The sequence below is a fragment of the Podarcis raffonei genome, chromosome 14 (genome assembly GCF_027172205.1).
Source record: "Podarcis raffonei isolate rPodRaf1 chromosome 14, rPodRaf1.pri, whole genome shotgun sequence".
Lineage (NCBI taxonomy): Eukaryota > Metazoa > Chordata > Lepidosauria > Squamata > Lacertidae > Podarcis > Podarcis raffonei.
Genome location: NC_070615.1, coordinates 13,632,546 through 13,652,969, shown reverse-complemented (window position 1 = coordinate 13,652,969; position 20,424 = coordinate 13,632,546). Strand labels below are relative to the sequence as shown.

Sequence of the window (20,424 nt, the reverse complement as noted above, 5' to 3'; positions counted from 1 at the left end):
AAAGTGGCTTGCAAAACAAAAATGGCGACCAGGGATTGCAGAAGATGCTTGACAAAAGCCCAGTTGGAAGTAAGGAAGTATATATAATTCTGAAGTTAATGGAGAAGGCTTTCCCAGAGATGGTTAAGAGGATTGGTCAAATGCATGGAGGATACAATAATAATAATAATAATAATAATAATAATAATAATAATAATTTATTATTTATACCCCGCCCATCTGGCTGGGTTTCCCCAGCCACTCTGGGCGGCTTCCAAAAGAATATTAAAATACTGTGATACATCAAACATTAAAAGCTTCCCTAAACAGGGCTGCCTTCAGATGTCTTCTAAAAGTCTGGTAGTTGTTGTTCTCTTTGACATCTGGTGGGAGGGCGTTCCACAGGGAGGGTGCCACTACTGAGAAGGCCATGATGGCTCTGTTTTTACCTCCACTGTTGGAGATGGTATGCCTCTGAATACCAGCCGCTGGGAATCACAAGTGGGAAGGGTGTTGTTAAGCTTTTGGGTACTCCTTGCTGGCTTTCCCTGGGCATCTGGCTGGCCACTCACAGGCTGCTGGAATATAATGGACCTATGGCCTCATCCAGAAGAGCTGTTCTTATGTTGTTATAATTTGAAGGAATAGTGGGAGCGTCACAAAATATTTCCCGCTACCTTATTCACTCAGCAAGGTTTCAGTCACTCAACACACAATACATTTCCCAAGCTAATCTTTCTGAACTTAGGCTGAGTAGGGCTGTCCATTCTTTGAATTTAGGTTCATGGATTCTAGCCTCTCTCAGGGTCTTCAGGGAAAGGAATTTTATTTCAGTTTGGAGGGTCAGAACCAAAAAGGTTGGCTAACTTCTCCTGGTCCCGTCTCCTGCTAGTGTAACAGGTAAACTCTGCAAGCCATCAATTTACACATTCTTTTGCAAACATTGCTATGCAAAGCAACTATAAAATAAAATAGCGTTTTATATTCATAGGTTGGATGCTTGAGGCTAGCTTTTTTAGACTGAAGAGTGGAAGAGTCTGGGTTGGATCTATAAAAATGCAGCAATCAAACATCAAGGCATTTCTCAATCTCTCAAGTACCAATTGAGTTTCACAGAACTCATCAAAAGCATAACAGATGGGGCAAAATAATAATTTTGTTAGCAAATCTTGAGATTAATTTTTAAAGAATAATATGCAGAGAATAAATTTAGAGGTGACTGGAAGGTTTAGTGAGGTGTTTATTTGAGACTAAATTGGTCTGTTTTCAAGGTTATATAGGGAGTTGCTATTTGTATCTGTCTGGTGATGAATTACAGTACCACAACCATATTCTACTTCAGAATACCAAACCTCCTAAGCATAGTAATGTAACTGAACAAACTTGGCACTTGAACTGCAAGTAGGGAATGTTATATGAAAAATTTGGGATGGGGTAGGATGGAGGGGGTTAGTCTTTAGGAAATAATAATAATAATAATAATAATAAATTTTATTTATATCCCGCCCTCCCCAGCCGAAGCCGGGCTCAGGGCGGCTAACAACAATCAAATAATCAAACAATCAAATAAACCAACATTCTAAAAATATTTCATTATAAAAATTAATTAAAATCAAGTTAATGGCAACCATTCAACAAAACTCTGTGCAGGTTGCCAGAGGAGGGAGTCAGGCTGCGCCCTGACCAAAGGCCTGGTGGAACAACTCTGTCTTGCAGGCCCTGCGGAAAGATGTCAAGTCCCGCAGGGCCCTAGTCTCTTCTGACAGAGCGTTCCACCAGATTGGAGCCGCAGCCGAGAAGGCCCTGGCTCTAGTTGAGGCCAGCCTAACCTCTCTGAGGCCTGGGACCTTCAGGATGTTTTTATTTGCAGACCGTAGGTTTCTTTGTGGGGCATACCAGGAGAGGCGGTCCCGTAGGTACGAGGGTCCTAGGCCGTATAGGGCTTTAAAGGTTAAAACCAGCACCTTAAACCTGATCCTGTACTCCACCGGGAGCCAGTGCAGCTGATATAGCACCGGATGAATGTGGTCTCGCAGCGAAGACCCCATAAGGAGTCTCGCCGCGGCATTCTGCACCCGCTGGAGTTTCTGGGTCAGTCTCAAGGGCAGCCCCACGTAGAGCGAGTTACAATAATCCAGTCTGGAGGTGACCGTCGCATGGATCACAGTGGCTAGGTCAGGGCGAGAGAGATAAGGGGCCAACTGCTTAGCTTGGCGGAGATGAAAAAATGCCGCCTTTGTTATAGCTGTAATCTGCGCCTCCATAGAGAGGGAGGTATCGAAGATTACACCCAAACTCTTAACGGACGGTGCTGGCACTAACTGCACCCCCGCAAGAGATGGGAGTTGCCCCCTCAATCCCATATCGTCCCGTCCCAGCCAGAGGACCTCTGTCTTCGAAGGATTTAACTTCAACCGGCTACCACGTAACCATCCAGCCACAGCCTCCAGGCATCTGGTCAGTGTGTCTGGGGCCGAGTCAGGATGGCCATCCATCAACAGATAGAGTTGGGTGTCATCGGCATACTGATGGCAACCCAGCCCAAAACTCCGAACAAGCTGGGCGAGGGGGCGCATAAAGATGTTAAAAAGGTGTAACATAGGCCAAATGGCTGCTTATGAGCAGGCAACCAAACATTAACTCCTGTTATGTTACTATGCTGTTATGTGCCTTTTGAAAGCTTTTAGGGGTTGCGTTGCGTCCACGTTGCCCCAGAAATCCCCTCCAACAACCACTCCTTCACGGAAAACCCGTGGAGCGTGTCCGTCTTGGTGAAGTCAGTATCGAAGAATTTTTAAGTAACAAGGCTCTAACAAATTCTGGCTATAATGGCAACGTCGCTTTAGGATCGGTGTCTGTATGTTTGAGGGCTCTTTTCCTCTTTCACTAAAGATTATTATTATTATTATTAATTGCAGTTGTGTAATTTTTGTTTTCCCCACCACAGGTGAAACAAGAAACATTATTGCAAACATGTCACTTGACTTTGACAGCGCAGCTTTGCAAGTACAACATGAAGATGAAGAATATGACCAGGAGGACTATGCTAGGGAGCAAGAGGTGAAAACTAAGAGTTGCCAAAACTTCATGTTTCTTATTCTCTCCCCGCCCCCAACTTTCCTTTTTTCTTATGCTGGGGTAGATGACTTGTTCAGCACTAAGGACCACATTGGAAATGATTTAGAACATATTAAGAGCCTGATGTACCAGGCCGATGACCCATCTGGCCCAGCAGTATATCATAAACAGTTCATTATATAATTCACGAGGAAGCCTGATATATATAGAGAGAAATTTTCCCATCTCTCATGAAATTAAACTTGTGGGCATTCAATGAAACTGAATGTTGAAAGATTCAGAACAGACGAAAGAAAAGTACTTCCTCACACAGAGCACAGTTAATTCTGAAATTCACTTCCACAAGAAATAGCAACAGTCACCAACTTGGGTGGCTTTAAGAGAGGATCAGACAACTTCATGAAGAACAGGTCAGCTACTAGCCAAAATAGCTCTATAGCTGGTGAACGTATTTACATCAGCCAGCAGCTATCTTGTCTTAAAATCATCTGGTTGAACTTTTAAGAAAGTTTGAAAGGGAAGAACATAATATTGAAAGGAAAGAATAGCCTCGGCCCTCCAGATGTTTTTTGGCCTACAACTCCCATGATCCCTAGCTAGGAGGACCAGTGGTCAGGGATGATGGGAATTGTAGTCTCAAAATGTCTGGAGGGCCAAGGTTGAGGAAACCTGCTATATATGTACTTTCTCTAAGCCATGCATAATCTTTACACTTCTAGCATGCCCAAATGTTGTAGCCTTTCCTCATAGAAGAGTTGCTCTATGCTCTTGATCATTATGGTTGTCCTCTTCTGAACCTTTTCCAGCTCTACAATATGACTGACCTAGCATGTCTGCTATACAGCTATAATGGCAGGTCCAACTTGTATAGTTGTTGAGCTTTTTCTGTGACTTTCTTATTCTGGGATTGGGCTCCACCTCAGAAATCTATTTTCTGTTAAGACTAATACTGTTGTCTTGGAAAGACATTTCTAGTGACATCATAATCTTCTTGAAATTACACCTGAGTGTCTCATGATGTCACCGAAACAGCTCCTTATTAGTGTGGCTGGCTGTTTAAAAAAACACCTTTAAATAAAGTGCTTTTGTCATTTGCTATTTCTTAAGCTTCTGTACATGTTGGAGTCAGCTGTTGTAACAGAACTGTGAATTATGCCTTCTCTTATCTGGAGTATTTAGGAATGTGGGTGCCTCTCTTGGTTATGAAGAGAGATTCTGCTGTTCTATGCAGCACTTCAGTATGTGTTTCTTATACATTTAGTTTAATTTATTTAGTGTTTTAGGGTGCCTGTTGCACATGTAACTGATTTTGCTGTGTATCAGTTTTCCCTGAGAGTTCTGTATATTTTGTGGAGAGAGAGAAAACACACAAATCTGCTAATTTCTAAATGGAGTTGTGTCAAGAGGGCTTATAGGAGAACTATTGCTGGTTAATTGTATTGCAGCAAGATACTTGTATTGATTTGGTCCTAGAGAACCAGAGTGGCTCTTACACCACCATCAGCTGACCAGTACAATCTCCTGTCATTGTTGCATTAATGCTAAATAATCAGCATAGAATTTGTTTTGCTTCTTGTCTAGTTTGGTCATTAAAGGGGGAAAGTATTCCTTGCTGGATATGCTTCCTGTCCCACTTAATACACCTTGCAATTGGCTTTCACAGTATCACAGCTACAGTATTTATCTCAAACTAGTAAGCTAGGATAATTTGCCAGAATGCATTCGTGTTCAGATATCAAATGGAATTCACCAGACCCTTGATTTTTGTTTTTTTGAAGCCACCTTCTATGGCTTTAAAAACTCCCAACTTTCCCTCCTTTAGGTATGCTGATTACTAACTGAATTAATTCCCTGCCTTCCACCGGGATGGTGACATGCTTCCCTAATTTTTGCAGAGGTGTAAACATGTTTATGGGCTGTACTACCACTTCATACTGCAAATGGGGACTGACTTGGTTGGACATTTTTCTGTATACCCCCTATCCCAAACCTGTGATATAAGCATGCCAGGAAGAAGGGGACCATATGGCAGTGGTGAGCAAGTCTAGAGGCAAAAGCGGGCATGACCAGTGGGTGTGATTTGTTAGCTTAATGTAGCAGACTATTTTCCAGCCACAGCAAAGTGAGAGGTATACACACACACTGTGTATTTATCAATCTATATTTATATCTTCATTCAGGAGGGATTATAATAGTAAAGGGCACATTCCAGCCAGGCAACATGCTTGATGGTGGGGAACAGGGCCAGGAAGAGACTGCTGCTTACAAATAGTCCTGAGGGCCAGAAGGAGAGAGCTGCATTTGGTCTCTGGCTTTGAGATTCTCCATCCCTCGTCTAATCCATAGAGCAGGGTTTCCCAAACTTTTGTCTCCAGCTGTTGTTGGACTACAACTCCCATCATCCTTAGCTAGCAGGACCAGTGGTCAGGGATGATGGGAACAATAGTCCCAAAACAGCAGGAGATCAAAGTTTGGGAAACCCTGCATAGAGATGATCTGAAATCCTTGTACAACAGGCGCAATCTTTTCTCCTTTACAACAGTATAAAAATGCAGCCCTTCCTCTCTCCCTGCCCCTCCCCCAGCAAAAATTAATCAATGTCTTAGGCATCTTTTGTATTCCCACTTCTGGCCTTCTGTTGTCTCACGTTGGTCAACTCACATTTTGCTACTAAAATTATTCACCTCTCTTGTCATCATATTCCTTAAATCCCCACACTGACTTCCTATCAGTTCCCAAATCCTGTGCAAGATCCTCAGTTTTGCTTTCAAAACCTTCCATGGCCTTGCTCACCCTTCTCTCTCTGTTCTTATACCTTGACTTATCCAGTTCCAGCATTCTCCGCTCTCCAAAGGTTTCCTGCTCCCCTCCAGGTGCCTCTTGTGAGAGGATCTTTAGAAGAAACTCATCGACTTCACTTCAGTTCTGTGCAGTACTGAATCCCTAGTCAATATAGAAATAGTAATTGTAAACATTGAACAAAAAGGTGTTGATAGTGTATAGCTTGGAACGTCTGAGAACATTTAGATGACAATTTGATAACTTTAGAATCTTGATTCCCATGCCAAAAAGAAGAAGTATAGTTTCCCTGGTGGTTTTGGTGCAGTCTTACTTATGTGGTTACCCCTTGATTTGTAATATAGTAATCACACTCTAAAATATGAGAGAGGCATTTCTCCTATTTGCCTGTTATTCTTTTTGTGGGCTGATGCTTTCCTCTAATAAACAAACGTGTATAGTTTTAGGATGAAGTTTGCTAGTTTTAGGATGAAGAAAAATTGGGTATTTAATTTAAAACACCATAATCGCTTATGTTGTGTACAGTTTTCTAGTAACGTGAAAAAAAGAAAATGTACTGCACAGATGTATCAGTTGAGATCCATTCTAAGTACCAAAACCTCACTGAAGGTTTGGAAGAACAGGTGCACTCTATACAGGATTCCTTGCTCCAAGTAAGTAAAGAAAGTTTATTTTAGTTAGTTGCTGAAAAGTAACTTCCTCAACAAAGAAATACTGGGGAAGGGTGTTGCCATTCTTGTAACGCAGTTATATAGTTCTGTCTAGACAGATTCTGTCTAGAAGAGCAGCGACTCCTTTCTGAAGTCAGCAGCAGTTGTGGGTGTTCCTTTACCTTTGATAAAACCCCACCCTCCATCAATTCCGGGAGCAGAGCAGGAGGCAGTATTCAGGCCAGGAGGATAGGATAGCTTTTGTCACACACCTCTTCCCTCAGGCAGGCTTGCATATCAATATAATGTCATGTCAAGACAAACAGTGCAACATTCAAATCAGCTACCTGTCTTGGCTTCTCTAAGTCATCAAGGAGTTGAGGTGGAGAACTCTGTGTGTGGGTGTGAGAGACAGACAGAGGGCTGGGGGAGAGTTTCGCACCCTGTATTCTGAGAAATGTGAGGAATGGAGTGCTAGAATAGAGGAGGGATAAGCTCATACAAATGGGACGCGGGTGGCGCTGTGGGTTAAACCACAGAGTCTAGGACTTGCCGATCAGAAGGTCGGCGGTTCGAATCCCCACAATGGGGTGAGCTCCCGTTGCTCAGTCCCTGCTCCTGCCAACCTAGCAGTTTGAAAGCACGTCAAAGTGCAAGTAGATAAATAGGTACCGCTCCAGTGGGAAGGTAAACGGCGTTTCCGTGCGCTGCTCTGGTTCGCCAGAAGCGGCTTAGTCATGGTGGCCACATGACCCGGAAGCTGTATAAAGCGAGATGAGCGCCGCAACCCCAGAGTCGGTCACGACTGGACCTAATGGTCAGGGGTCCCTTTACCTTTACCTTTAAGCTCATACAAAGAAACTGGTGATTGGGTAACCTATCGCTCCTGATTATTTTCAAGTAGTCACTTACAGGCATTGGGTCCAGAGTGTCCAATCTGAAGACAGTCTTTCTATTCCCCCAAGGGACTCTGATCCAACAGAGACATCTGCTGCATCCCACAGCACTATCTCCCACACTTTCATAGGGTCCCCAAACCTTCCAGAGCAGATTCTTGCAGTCATGGGGGTGTAGTATAAGGAGATGCAGGGGCAACTAGTAGCAACAACGACAATAGCTTCCTTCTCTGAATTCTGCCTACGAAGCATCCATTTAGCAGAGTTCTGCTGCAGCCACGTCTGTATCCAACCTAATTGTCTGAACTACAATCTTACAGATATATTTCCGATGTGCAACTTTGTGCTGAACAAGTTGATGAATTCTAATCTTGCTTACTGTTTTAGGTAGCAGCAAAGCATGCCCCTCAAGGGCATCTATGTGTAGGTTGTGCAATAGGTCAGCTCCCATAAATGAATGTGTTACTATGGTTCTATTCCATCTTACCTGCCTTGTTTATGAGAATGAATATCTTTCATACTTTTTGTGCAAATGTTCATGGCCCAGCAGAGAAAGAATAATATGTGCTGTGGTGGCAATATTATAATGGTATGGCGTTTTCAGAACAATGTAGCATGCCTTCTCCTCAGTTTAATTCCTTTGATATTGAAGGCGCCAAAACCTCTTTCGCTTAAGCACAAGTCGAGTTAGTGGATATGTGCTCCATAGAATCAAATAAATATAGAATTGTAGAGTTGGAAGGGACCCTGAGGATCATCTAGTCCAACCTTCTGCATGTTTAAGTAACTATAATAAGTTTTATTTCAGTTGCAGCAGCTATTAACAGACCTTCCCCATGATATGCTAGAAGACAGCGGAGATCACCTCTCTGATTACAGTACACCCGAGGACCATGAACAGTAAGAAACTTGACTCTCTTTATTATCCTCCACCCACTCCTGACAGTGTTGAAATTTTCAAATGTCACTCAAAGTAACTGTATGAGCAACATCAACTGCCTGAGTAGGAGGCCAGGTGAAGAAAAAAGTTCAGCTAATAATATATATATCACAATAATGCTACATATGCTCATGTGTTTCCTATGGCTCCACGTGCTTTCTTTATAGAGTGCAGAAACCCTGGGATCAGGATGCCAACAGATGGAACGATCATCCAGTTGCAACAAATCCACCAAGTGTAAGTTAATACGACGTATAGTAGACCAGATTGGCATGCTTGCTTGCCTGTTTATCTCTGCTCAGATTTGCAAAATAATAATTTATTCATGTTGTCTTTCAAACTTTTCTAGCTGTAACATAGCTAGTACCCAGTTGTGCTAACTAACTTTATTCACAGGACTATGAACAGGGTCAGAATTTGTATGCTGAGCGCTTTTTATATGACCAAGGCAACTTCCAAGGTGAAATGCATGGCAGTGACTGGTCAGAGCATCACAATGAAGATGAAGATAAAAGCATGTATGAGATTTCTGGCAGAGCTAGTGAGGATGGATCTGATGAAGTGTATCTGGGAGGAGATGGGTTTAAAGCATCTAGCCACTACCAACAAGACAATATATATCACCTTCCAGAAAACTTTAGGCCATACACAAATGGTCACCAGCAAGAGTTCAGTAAGCAACACAGCAAAGCAGACAATTTCATTGATGCTAAGAAGGAAAACTTGAAGGTATGTAGACTCTTTGAAGCTGCTATTTTGTTTTCTCATTTCCTGATACTCATCTTCCAAAGTTGTAAAAACTAGTGGCATTGCAAGAAAACTACAACCTCAAGATTAAGTCAGTTTGTAACTTTCAAACAGCAAATCTGGCACTTCTGAGTTGGGTCTAAGCTCTGTTGAAATCGTTAGGGCTTATTTCCAAGTAATGGTTTCCAAATTAAGGTCTTGGGGTACTACATTTCACATAGTGTTTGAGCCTGGTATCAGAAACAAATAGAAAATACAGGAAGTGTTTTCTTTTAAGTTCATGGGTGTATAAAGAGGTGTGGGATATAGCTATTAATGATAAAGTAACATTTATCATTAAGGTAAGACAAGGAATACGCAGGAGAAATAATTTTGAGGAGATATCAAAGGTGTTTGTAGAATTTGTACTTTTAAAATGGAAAGGGGTCAAACCATTGCAAGAGGTGTAGAAATTTTGGGAGGTTGGATAGTTACAATGGAATGGCCTCGGTGGTGGGGTGCATACTTTTATTCTTATTTATTTATGATTATTACTTTGTAAAAAACAACAACAGAAAAAAACAAATAGAATAAAAAATAAAGTACATGGGTGATGAGAGGCAAGGAGTATGAATTTAGTCATATGTATTAAAGGGAAAAGTGGGACTTATATATGCTTCCTTTATATGTGGCACTATACAGTACATGTATATTTCATAATTGGGTATTGGAAGTCTGATAACAAATGTAAGAAGCAACTTTTAAAAGAAATTATGTTTTTCTGTTGTAGTTGCAATGTGGCACTTCAGAAACAACTGTGGAGCCTTACAAAGTAGTATATAAGCCATACCAGAATAACATCCAGCAATCAGTCCCTATTTCTCCAGATGCAACAAGAAGAAATGACGTATTTGAAGAGATGCAACAAGAATTTTTGGGTACTGGTGAGGGTAAGTTGTTAATTACTCTAAGAGTTGATGTTCTGAGGGTTGCAGATGAGATATCCTTATAGACGGTGGTGCCCTGTGATTTGCCTAAGTCAGGGACATGTGACTAGTTGATCTATATGTGCTTTCCCCTTTAGGCTTCTTCAGTTTAGTCTCTGCCTTCTCCTAAAGTGGTTGTATTTCCTCTGCTCTGCTCTCTTTGTCTGTGTTCTGTGCTGGCTTCCTTTCCTGCTACCTATCTTTGCCCTTTTCTCTTTATTGCTCTTTTTCTGAAGTATATTCTAAAAAACAACAACCCTAACTTCATTTCCTTCTTTACTGTCTTCTTTGGCTCCCAACTGGAAAAACCTTTGCAGCGATGAAGTTGCACACACAAGCTGGTGAAACAGTCTCTGAGCTGGTGGCTGGATCCATCCTAGCTAACCAAATGCACACTGCCAATAGTAAGGGGCGCAAACAACTTGGTCAAGCAGTGAAGCGACACACACCATAAACTGGCTAGTGCTCAGGGCAGTCAGTCTAGCACGAAGACACTTCACAGTCACCATTTGCCACAAAAGTGTTGGTCCTGACAGAAGACACAACCACAAAAGCACACCTAGAATACCAAGGGGTTGGCAGATCACACTTGCTCCTAAAAGAGGCACAAGCTTTCCTTATCTTTGCAGAAGAAAACCTGGCCTTGATTGTAGCACAGCACAGTACAACAGACTACCTCATCAGACTATATCTAGCCAGCAGAGTGAAGACTGAACAGGCATGCCTTTTCCAAAATCCAGGCCAATATTGGACCTCTCTCAGGTTGAGAGGCAAAGACTCCAGAAGACTGGACGAGCTACACAGGTGATTGACACAATTCTGGCCTCCAGAAGGCGTCAACTAACTGGATTTATGAGGCCTTTTGTGGGGAGCCTTTTCCAGATGGTGCCATAGAAAGCGGATGAGCAAACTGGAACCTGGATTCAGAGTTCTTGCAGTTCCTATAATCTGGCATGGAACAGAACCTCAAGCCCAACACACTGAGACACCAAGTTTCTGCACTAACTTCAGTGCTATCCCAGGTGAGCCACAGGTCTGTTGGCCACACCTACAAGTGAAAAGGTTCCTCAGAAGGGCAGCACTCCTTCGCTGACCAACAGTTCACAGATTTCTGACTTGGAGACTACACATGGACCTGAAGGTGCTAGGTCAGCCTCCTTTTGAACCCACCAGATTGGTTTCTCTGCGCCTACTCTCCTTAAAAGTAGCATTCCAGGTAGCATTACCTCTGCCAGGCGTTCAGGGCTCTCTCAGTGAAAAAAGAACTGTTTCACAAGGACAATGTGATTCTTCATACAGACCCTACATTTCACACAAAAACCAACACCACTTTCCACGGTACCTAGGAATTTATATTTCTATCCTTTTTCCTGTACGTCTCCCACCCTATAGAGCAATCTTGGCACATGCTAGATTTCAGAAGGGCAGTTAGGACACACATCGAAAAAACAAAGCGCTTTGTATCATTTCATCCTATCATAGCAGGGTGAATTAAGGGTGGGTGTGGGTGTATAATATGTGGGAGTGAGTGAGTGTGTGTGTGTGTGTGTGTGTGTGTGTATATATATATATATATATATATATATATATATATATATGTGTGTGTGTGTGTGTGGGTGGGGGGTGTGGGGGGTGTGTGTATACACACACACACACACACACATACACATATTCATTCTAGTCTATGAATCACAACACCTGTAGGCACCCAGGCGTGTTACTGCCCACTTGACAAGAGTAACAGCTATTTCAGCAGCCCTGCATACTCAGGCCAGCATTTACGTTTGCTCATCCCTACAAAATAGAGCTTTGCACCTTGGCAGAGGTAGCCCTTTTATTAGGTGTGTATTGCAAGGTGTACTGCCTTCACAGTGAGCAGCTTTCAGACATTTCCTACCCATAATAAACACAGGCTCTGATAGTTGCTGCAGTGATTGGCTCACTATTTGCCAGCAGAACAAAAAATTGGTTACACCCTGAAGGAGCCTTCTCTGGCAGATAAACCAGCCAGCCATGAACACACCCTTCAAGCAACATGCTCACAACAAGCCTCACAAGACACGTGCTCAGACCGCCCCGCCCTTGATCTTGTGGAAGGCGCTCTGCCTTTCCATCATATGATTTGTGTAAGATTCATAAACAAAAACTAAATGGGAACTAGGAAGGAAGAAGTCTATATGAATGGTCAAATTGCAGACAGCCACAGAGCTATTGCCTGGTGGGTTGAGTTCCCTCAATTTATTTTAGTAATTAATATACCACTTAAATGCCAGAATGTTGTAGGTAAAGTTGCTTGTCCAGCAGCTGTGGGACAGCAAAGACTTCATTTGTGGGGTTTTTGGAGTTTAAATATTCGGATCCCTGCATATAAGCTTCATAGTTGGCTCTGCCATCTAATCGGGGTGGGGGGTGGGGATCAAAAGGAGAAGCAAAGATGCATTTGGCAAAACTTCTGATATTTTTATCAAGATATAATTATCCCCCATTAAAAAAAATATGGCCATATTTCTATTAGTTGAGGAAAGCATACATATTTTAATATCTGATGTTTGGAAGTTGTATCTGAATTGACAGATTCTCCAGACAACATGCAGATTCTGCAACTTCAGGTTCTTAATAAAGCAAAAGGAAGAAAACTGGAAGAACTTAATAAGCAGCTGGAAGAAAGAGCCCAGCAGATTAGGTATCTGTCTCATCAGCTTGCAGTTGTAAAAGGTAAATCTCTTTGCCTTGGGGAGGAACCTGCAGAGTTTTGGTTTGGTTTGTGAGGATTCTAGCTCCCTTAGAAATAAAATATTTTCTTCTCTGGCAGTGGTGGGGAGCCCCCTGCCCTTAGGCCAGATTAGATCCAGAAGGAATCCTGATTTGGAATTTGAGGCTCTTTTCCCCAATTCACTCCCACTTGAGATTATTGACCGAGATCAATTGCATTCTTGGCAGAGATGTGTTAGAAATTTGGGAAATAACAAAGATAAAATGCCAAAAGGGGACCAGATATGCAAGAGTTAGTATTGAAGTGCCTATTACAAATAATAAACAAGGCAGCACACTGTTATTTTGCTATCATTTATTGTCCGAACTGTAATTTGTGTGTTCATTAAACTACACCAATCTGGACCCTAAAATTAAATTACTTCATTAGAGACAAATTGTGTGTTCATTCTTTCCATGCTGATCACTGCATTTGTATTAATGTTTACAATTGCGTGTGAGCAGGGACTGACTATTTCAGGGGGAGGGAACAGGATTCAACCAGTGGGCAAGATCGTTTGGTCTCCCCACCACCCATGGGCCATTTTGTCAGGTAGACATTGTAGTCCTTTCCCCCACCCTCTCAAACTTAATCTAGCAGTTTTAAATATTTTTCTTTCTTTTTTAAAAAAGATGAAAAAGATGGCATGTGTCTCAGTCTCCAGGAAAGTCAAAAACTCCATCAAAATGCCAAAGAAAGGGAAATTCAGCTTGAAGGCCAAATAAAAGCTTTAGAAACACAAATTCAGACGCTAGCTGCCAACGAGGAGCAGGTACGGTAACTATTACAATTCTCATAGTTATTAAAAGATTTGCCAAAGTACTGCAACATTTCAGAATTTTGTTGGTGATGTCATAAAGAAAAGAGCCGTCACTCATATATAGTAGGACTCAACTGGATTAGGATTGTTTGGAAAGATATCAGAGATACTAAAAGGGGAATTGTAGGATACAGTCTGCAACTAAATCCAATTATAATGTTGTTAGATCATATTAAGCAGCATACAAAGAACAATCAAAGGGTTCTTGTATCTCATTGTTGATAGCATCTCAGATAAATCTTGGAGAAACAGTAATCATCCAGAAATTAATCAGTGACTAAGAAAAGTGTGTGACATCATGGTCTTGAACAAAACTACATGCTAAATTGCTTTGGGAAAGAAGTATGCAAACAGTCCAAATTTTCAAGCAAAACTGGCCTTTTATTATGTATTAGCATTTTTAAAAACTTGATTATTATGGATATTCTTAGCCGAATATAGTTGCACAATACTTGCTTCGTAACATAATATGGCATTCTATTTAAGAAGTTGAATACTTTGTAACCAGAGAGTTTATGTCAATAATTTTATTTTTTTTAAGGTGGCTAGAGAATCATTTTGAACTAACACATGTTCCTGTTTGATTTTTGTTTGTTTTTGTAGCTGATCAAACAGTCTAAAGTTGCAGAAGTTGCAATGGAAACCATGCAGCAGCAGCTCTTGGAACTTCGACGCTCTGACACCCTCCAGCGTGCAAGAGAGCAGCATGAGGCGATTGTTACAGCACTCAAACAGAAACATGAAGAACAAGCCTTGTCTTTGCAGCAGAAACTGGATGCTAGGAATATAGCATTCCAGGAGCAGGTCAGATTGAGGTTTACAATATTGAAAATATCACACAGTGGGCATGAAAAGTTGCGATGTTCTGCTTTTCCCATCTGACAAAGATTCTAAATACCAACTCTCCATTTGAAAATACACTTGGAAGGGAAGCATACAGAATGCATGGGAACTACAAAACCACAGAGCTCAGTTGTCTTCAGTGGCTTTCTCCTTTATTTTAGAAATTGAAACAGATGGTGGTAACTATCCTCACTCCTTTGACTTCCAGTCATGGACCTGCTTTGACAAGATTCTGTAATGCTGAAGATCTAATTCAGCAAATCATTCTTAAAAAATTGGGGATCACTTGACTTCAAATTGTTTATACTCCAGCTTTCTTTCCTGCCCCACTGCAATTAGAAGCACAGCCTTTTTTCTTTTTAAATTGGGCTGCAGTTTCCCAGGGTCACCACCAGAGGCCCCTGAAGGACATTGTTCTTAACGTTGATAAATGTCAAATTATCAAAAGCATCCATCTTTGGGACTGGTTCATACTTCCCCACCTTCATTTTTATTTACTAAAGAAGCGATTTAAAACCTTAAAGAGACTTTACCGACTGACATAACAAAAGATATGAAATCTGAGAAGGGGGTGGTCTAAACTTAAAAAAAAAGCTTTAGGCATTCCTTTAAATTTTTTTCTGTTCCTGCCTCTTTCTACACCCACATGAGGAAAAAAGCCACCCTCCTGGCTGAGTGCTGGAGGCACCATTTTGAAGGATGTGGCTAAAAAGAAAGTTGATTCATCCCACAAAAAGTTCAAGAGGCAATAGCAATAACTCTTAAGAGTAGCTTCATATATCAAGCCAGGAGCAAGCTGTCCTTGCAACAGCTCATTTAAGAAACCAGTTTATTGGACTAAGTTTGTGATACCTGAACCATCCTAAAGCCTTGTTTCAATTTTTCTTTTCCTTCCTCCTCCCTTAAAAAAAATATATCACTAGCGAAGCAGATTATATGATGTATAGGTAAAGGTAAAGGGAACCCTGACCATTAGGTCCAGTCGTGACCGACTCTGGGGTTGCGACGCTCATCTCGCTTTATTGGCTGAGGGAGCCGGCATTCAGCTTCCGGGTCATGTGGCCAGCATGACTAAGCCGCTTCTGGCGAACCAGAGCAGCGCACGGAAACGTCGTTTACCTTCCCGCCGGAGCGGTACCTATTTATCTACTTGCACTTTGACGTGCTTTTGAACTGCTAGGTTGGCAGGAGCATATGATGTATAATCCTATGCAAAAGATATTCTGGAAAATATGTAAAATATGATTGGATATAATATACCATTGTGTCTGTTACCCAAAAAAGAATTTACATCTTAAAATAATAATAACAATCAGAACATGGTAGTTTGGTGGTGAATTGCTAATTGAAGCAAAAATGTTATTAGCAGCCAAATGACATACTTAAGGAATCTCAACTGAAGGAGAGTGGATTAATTAAAAAAAAAAAAAGGTAACTGGTCATGATGTCTACGCTTACTGTGATGTACTGTTTAAAGAAAAAGTGAGAGCAAAAACCAGCTTGAGAGAACTTGGTTCCCCTTAAAATAAATTATGAAGAACTATAGTTTGGAACTATTTAAACTTTTCCACTGCTGGTATAAATCTGAGATCCAGAAGATGAATTAAATGGCTTACAATGGAATGAAAAAAACAAAATGTCTATACATTTTTTCAATTGTTGTGTTATTTAATTGAGAATATGTAAATAGTTTTATGTTTCTGTGTTCCACACACCCACCCACACCCAAACCCAGTTGTGAAGTATGGATGATTTTAATATTAAACTTGATTGGGAACAATGTAGCCTATATGGACACCCATTCTGGTGTGTGTCTGTGTTGCTTGCTATTTGTGTTCAAAGACATTTCTCTTTAAATAAGCTTTTGATTCTATTGCATAGCTGTTTTGCCTCTTATATTCTTGTTCTGTGATGCTGCTTTTAGTTTGGTAATTGTGTTTTAATGTAAGCTTATTTGACTCCATTTTGGAGGGGGAAAGTGGCATATTTTTTTGTATAGGTATTGATTGGAAACTTTTTATACAATTCTTTTATCAGTCAGAACTTTGCTGCCATCTAAAGGAACATGTGAAACAACTTGAAAGAACTCTTGAGGAAAGCAAAATGGAAAAAAATGAAATTATCAGTCGGCTCTCAAGAAGTCTAGAAGAAAGCCAAAACCAGTGTGCAAATCTGCTGCAGACAGGTTTGTCATATTTGCATTGTTTTGGCGGCAAACATGAATGAAGATCTGCTCAAGTTTTGAATAGGTATTTGCCTGAAAAATCACAATAGTCTCAAAACAGTAACCTTTAGAGTAAAGCTAGGTGCAGATGAAGAAACCATTTGTCAGTTCCTTCAGGACAATAGCTTAATGCTATTCTTAAGTATCGGCTGAGCATGATAGTTATTGGTTTTTCAATTTGTTTCTGAGGAACTCCAGGTTTTCTCAATGGAAACAGCAACTATAACAGAGCTCTGGTAACTTGTGTATTTGACATCGCAGAAAGCTATTGAGTCACAGCTGCAGGTGATTAATGGGCACATTCTAGGAATGCATTCTTGGTTTGTGTAGGGCAGGGGTAGTCAACCTTTTTATACCTACCGCCCACTAATGCATCTTTCTTGATGGTAAAATTTCCTTACCGCCCACCAGTGCTTGATGGAAGGAGGATTCAGCTTGTGCTGTAGAACCCCCTGCCACCCACCTAGAATCCTGAAACACCCACTAGTGGGTGGTAGGGACCAGGTTGACAACCCCTGGTGTAGGGTGAAAAGTTGGCCCAACAAGCTTACCTAGCGAATCCTACAAACACCATACATGCTGCGCCCTAGAATCCTCTGAAAAACACCTAGGATTCCATGGCAAATGTACAGGTATTCCTTGGCCAACAAATCAGTGGTAAAAAGAGTTATTTGAGAGGTAGGAATTAAGAAAGCCCCTCATAATACGTAAGTAATCCTGGATTGCTCATACATTATGACGGAGCTCATACGGCACTTTATTTGATTAGGGTGCCATCCTAAAAAAGACTAGATCGGATACCTAGGTGGTGAGAGGCCTCTTGCAAGGAGAAAGATGGAAAGTTTCAGCAGAATAAAACTTCCTTTTAAGCGAACCTTGCGTAACAAGGTAAATAAATGATGATGAGTGTGGCAGGTGATACTTAAGTGACATAAGCCCTGCCAACTCTACACTGAAAAATATTCCTGCTGGCTGAAGAAATACTGTGAAATGCCTCTGTAAGTGACATTAAAGATACCACTGTATACATTTAGACATCTTGTTCCTTTAAAAAAAACCCCAAAAACTTAACTATTTTACCAAGCCAGCCTTGTTCATCCTGTTTTTTTTGGCAGAGTTTCACAGTTTCCTTCAGCTTCGGGCAAGCTAAAGAAAAGCAAACATTGGACATGTCTTATGTACTCATCATTACTTTTATTTTAAAGTGCAAGGAAAAACTCAAAGGAAATAAAGCTGCCACAGTCTCAAAGGCTGGAAAAGATATTTTTTTTTACAAAACCACACCGAGAACTTGAGTAACTTCTATTCACATAGGGCCATAATGTCCACATCCTCTCTGTAGTAGAAAAATCCAGCGTTTCAGTGCATCTTTAAAAGGGTACATTTAAAAATGCTGCTACCTGATTATTGTTTCTAATTTGAGTTATTAATGTATATTCTTCTTAATGCCAAAATAGACCTTAGTCAAGGTCACTTGACAAACCCCTCCCCCCCCCGCCGTTCTTACTGTATACTCACGATATATTAATTCCAGCTCTTTCTTTTCAGGTTTGGTGAAGGAGACAAATCAGTTACGTATGCAGCTTCAGCAAGCCCAGTCTGTCCAGTTGATAAGCAATGAAATGAATAAGGCTCTGCAGGTTGGTTTATTATCCTGTTTAAATACTTTACGATTTTGGCCTGGGCACTATTTCAAGGTGCTTACCTACTAAGCTCTAAGCAGCATGGGGTCCAAATACCTGAAAAAAACACTTTACCCTATACCAGCCTAGCTATGTCTTCAGGTGTCCAGGGGAGGCTCTTCTCAAAACTATCTTTACTGGATATGTGACAACAGGGGAAAGAGCCTTCTCTCTTATGGTGCCTTGTTTGTGGAACATTCTCTCCATGGTAGTGCACCTGCCAGTAGCCTTGAAATGCTTTTGTTACCTTCACTGATTTCCCAAGCTTTTTATGCTGCATTCTATGCTTGTATGCCCATATGTTGCAGTTTGCTGCCCTGATATTTTTTAATGGTTTATAAACATTCTAAAGAATAGTATGTTGGTGTATACCGAGATCATTGTGATGTTGGAGACTAGACTGAACGGTTTATTTTTACTGTCACTAATTTCAGCAGTCCTAAATTCATTTACTATGGAGCTTGCTGTTGAACCCATTGAGGATTACAACGGAGTAAATATGCGTGGGATTCCCCCCCCCCCCGCCCAGTGTGCAAAATACAGGGTAATCCTTATCCCATGTGTTCTTTCATCACACCATAAGATTGTTTCATTTTATTGGTGGAGGATGATGTAAGCAGACATGACAAAAGCCCCCCCCCCCGTGCATTCATTGTTGAACTGGAGCTTTAGCTTACTTTAAAATTTCCTTTATATTTATTTCCTAGCGGAAAAATGGCACTTAATGACACATCTGTAGTGAGAAGTGTGCTGCCATTAAGAATATGAATGAATGAAGTTTTATTACCCATCAAAGATATCTGTGCGTACTATAGGGTCACCTCTTGCATTCAACCCATCTTCTTGAAATCCAGGAATCAAAGGAGTCTTTCCACCAGGCATTTGCCCTGAATTCTTGGAGACAGTGTCATTGAGTGTCATATCTGGATTCTTCCAGTAATCAGTCGGTTGTAATAGACAGCACTCAGACACTTCCAGAGTAAAGTGGCCCAATGAATGTCTGTCAGTCCCTGAAGCTGTTTCATTGATAAATTCCTTTGATCAGATACTACATGGTGCCCAACATAGGGGAAGGGTATGACAATAATATATATATCTTACCAGTTTCACTTTATTTGGCCCACAGATCATCATTGTCACATATAGGTATTTTAAGAAATTAAGCAGATGCTTAACTGCACACTCAGCTATGACTACAGTCAACAACCATTTTGCCAGGGGCTTCTGTTCCTGGCCCCTGTGCGCATTGTAGTGTGTATAAGCGAGTCTCACTCCCGCTCCACCCTTTTAGTGACGTGTTTCATGACATTTTTTGTTATTTCTGGGTTTGGTGCTGTGCGCAATTGCACATCTTTTGGACTCACATTAATTGGTCATAATAATTGGTTAAATGTTAGCAGGCCTATATTCCTAACCTATTCTGGATTTGTTTATCTTCCACCCCTCACCCCTGTGTTTTAGGAAGAGTTAAAGGAACTTAAAGAAGAATTGGTTTTATATGAATCTGCTGCGAAACATGGTGTGTTTCTCAGTGACCCAGGTGGAGAATTGAATGTAGACATGACTGAGTCTTATGTAGATTTGGGTATTAAAAAGAAAACTGGACTTAACAGGTACTGGGTGAACAGCTTTCTAATCTGAAAATGACTAATAATGAAATATTGTCCAAATAATATCATATTTCCCTATTATGTTTTAAATTTTAAAATTTTAAATCTCACTTTCACATGGGGCTTGCAGTAGTCTGCTATCCAAGGGACTGTTCAAGTCCATATCTACTTAGCTTTAGTAATTCTGAAGAATTAGTTGTTGCCTTCCCATTTCCTGGACCCCTAAAATTATTCCTCTTATTAATGTACCTGTGTGATACATGTTTTCGTTACATATTTAAATTGTACTTTTAGGTAAAATACAACTGTTACTGCTTTCTTTCTATTCGTTTTTCTTCTGTAGATTATTACCAAAGTAGCAGTGGTTTTCATAAGAAAAGAATGGACTTGTAATAGTTGTGTTTAAGATTGATGTAAAGATACAGTGTAAACCTTCATT

The 20,424-nt window shown here is 40.9% G+C and overlaps 1 protein-coding gene across 2 annotated transcripts in view; it reads left to right on the top strand.

Moving 5' to 3' along the window:
- Positions 1-2,930: 2,930 nt before the first annotated feature.
- The window catches only part of CEP152 (centrosomal protein 152), a 39,484-nt gene continuing 21,990 nt past the window's right edge, over positions 2,931-20,424 (top strand). Inside the window, exons 1-12 of one of the 2 annotated variants that reach the window (XM_053364619.1) lie at positions 2,931-3,039; positions 6,382-6,509; positions 8,211-8,302; positions 8,510-8,579; positions 8,739-9,071; positions 9,859-10,018; positions 12,629-12,769; positions 13,439-13,578; positions 14,230-14,430; positions 16,507-16,654; positions 18,242-18,333; positions 19,837-19,988. In XM_053364619.1, coding sequence (XP_053220594.1) covers positions 6,408-6,509; positions 8,211-8,302; positions 8,510-8,579; positions 8,739-9,071; positions 9,859-10,018; positions 12,629-12,769; positions 13,439-13,578; positions 14,230-14,430; positions 16,507-16,654; positions 18,242-18,333; positions 19,837-19,988 — 1,631 coding nt within the window. In that variant the 5' untranslated portion in view covers positions 2,931-3,039; positions 6,382-6,407. Of the gene's footprint in view, positions 3,040-4,132; positions 4,296-6,381; positions 6,510-8,210; positions 8,303-8,509; positions 8,580-8,738; positions 9,072-9,858; positions 10,019-12,628; positions 12,770-13,438; positions 13,579-14,229; positions 14,431-16,506; positions 16,655-18,241; positions 18,334-19,836; positions 19,989-20,424 lie in introns of those variants that run through there. The other variant, XM_053364618.1, reaches the window with a different exon arrangement.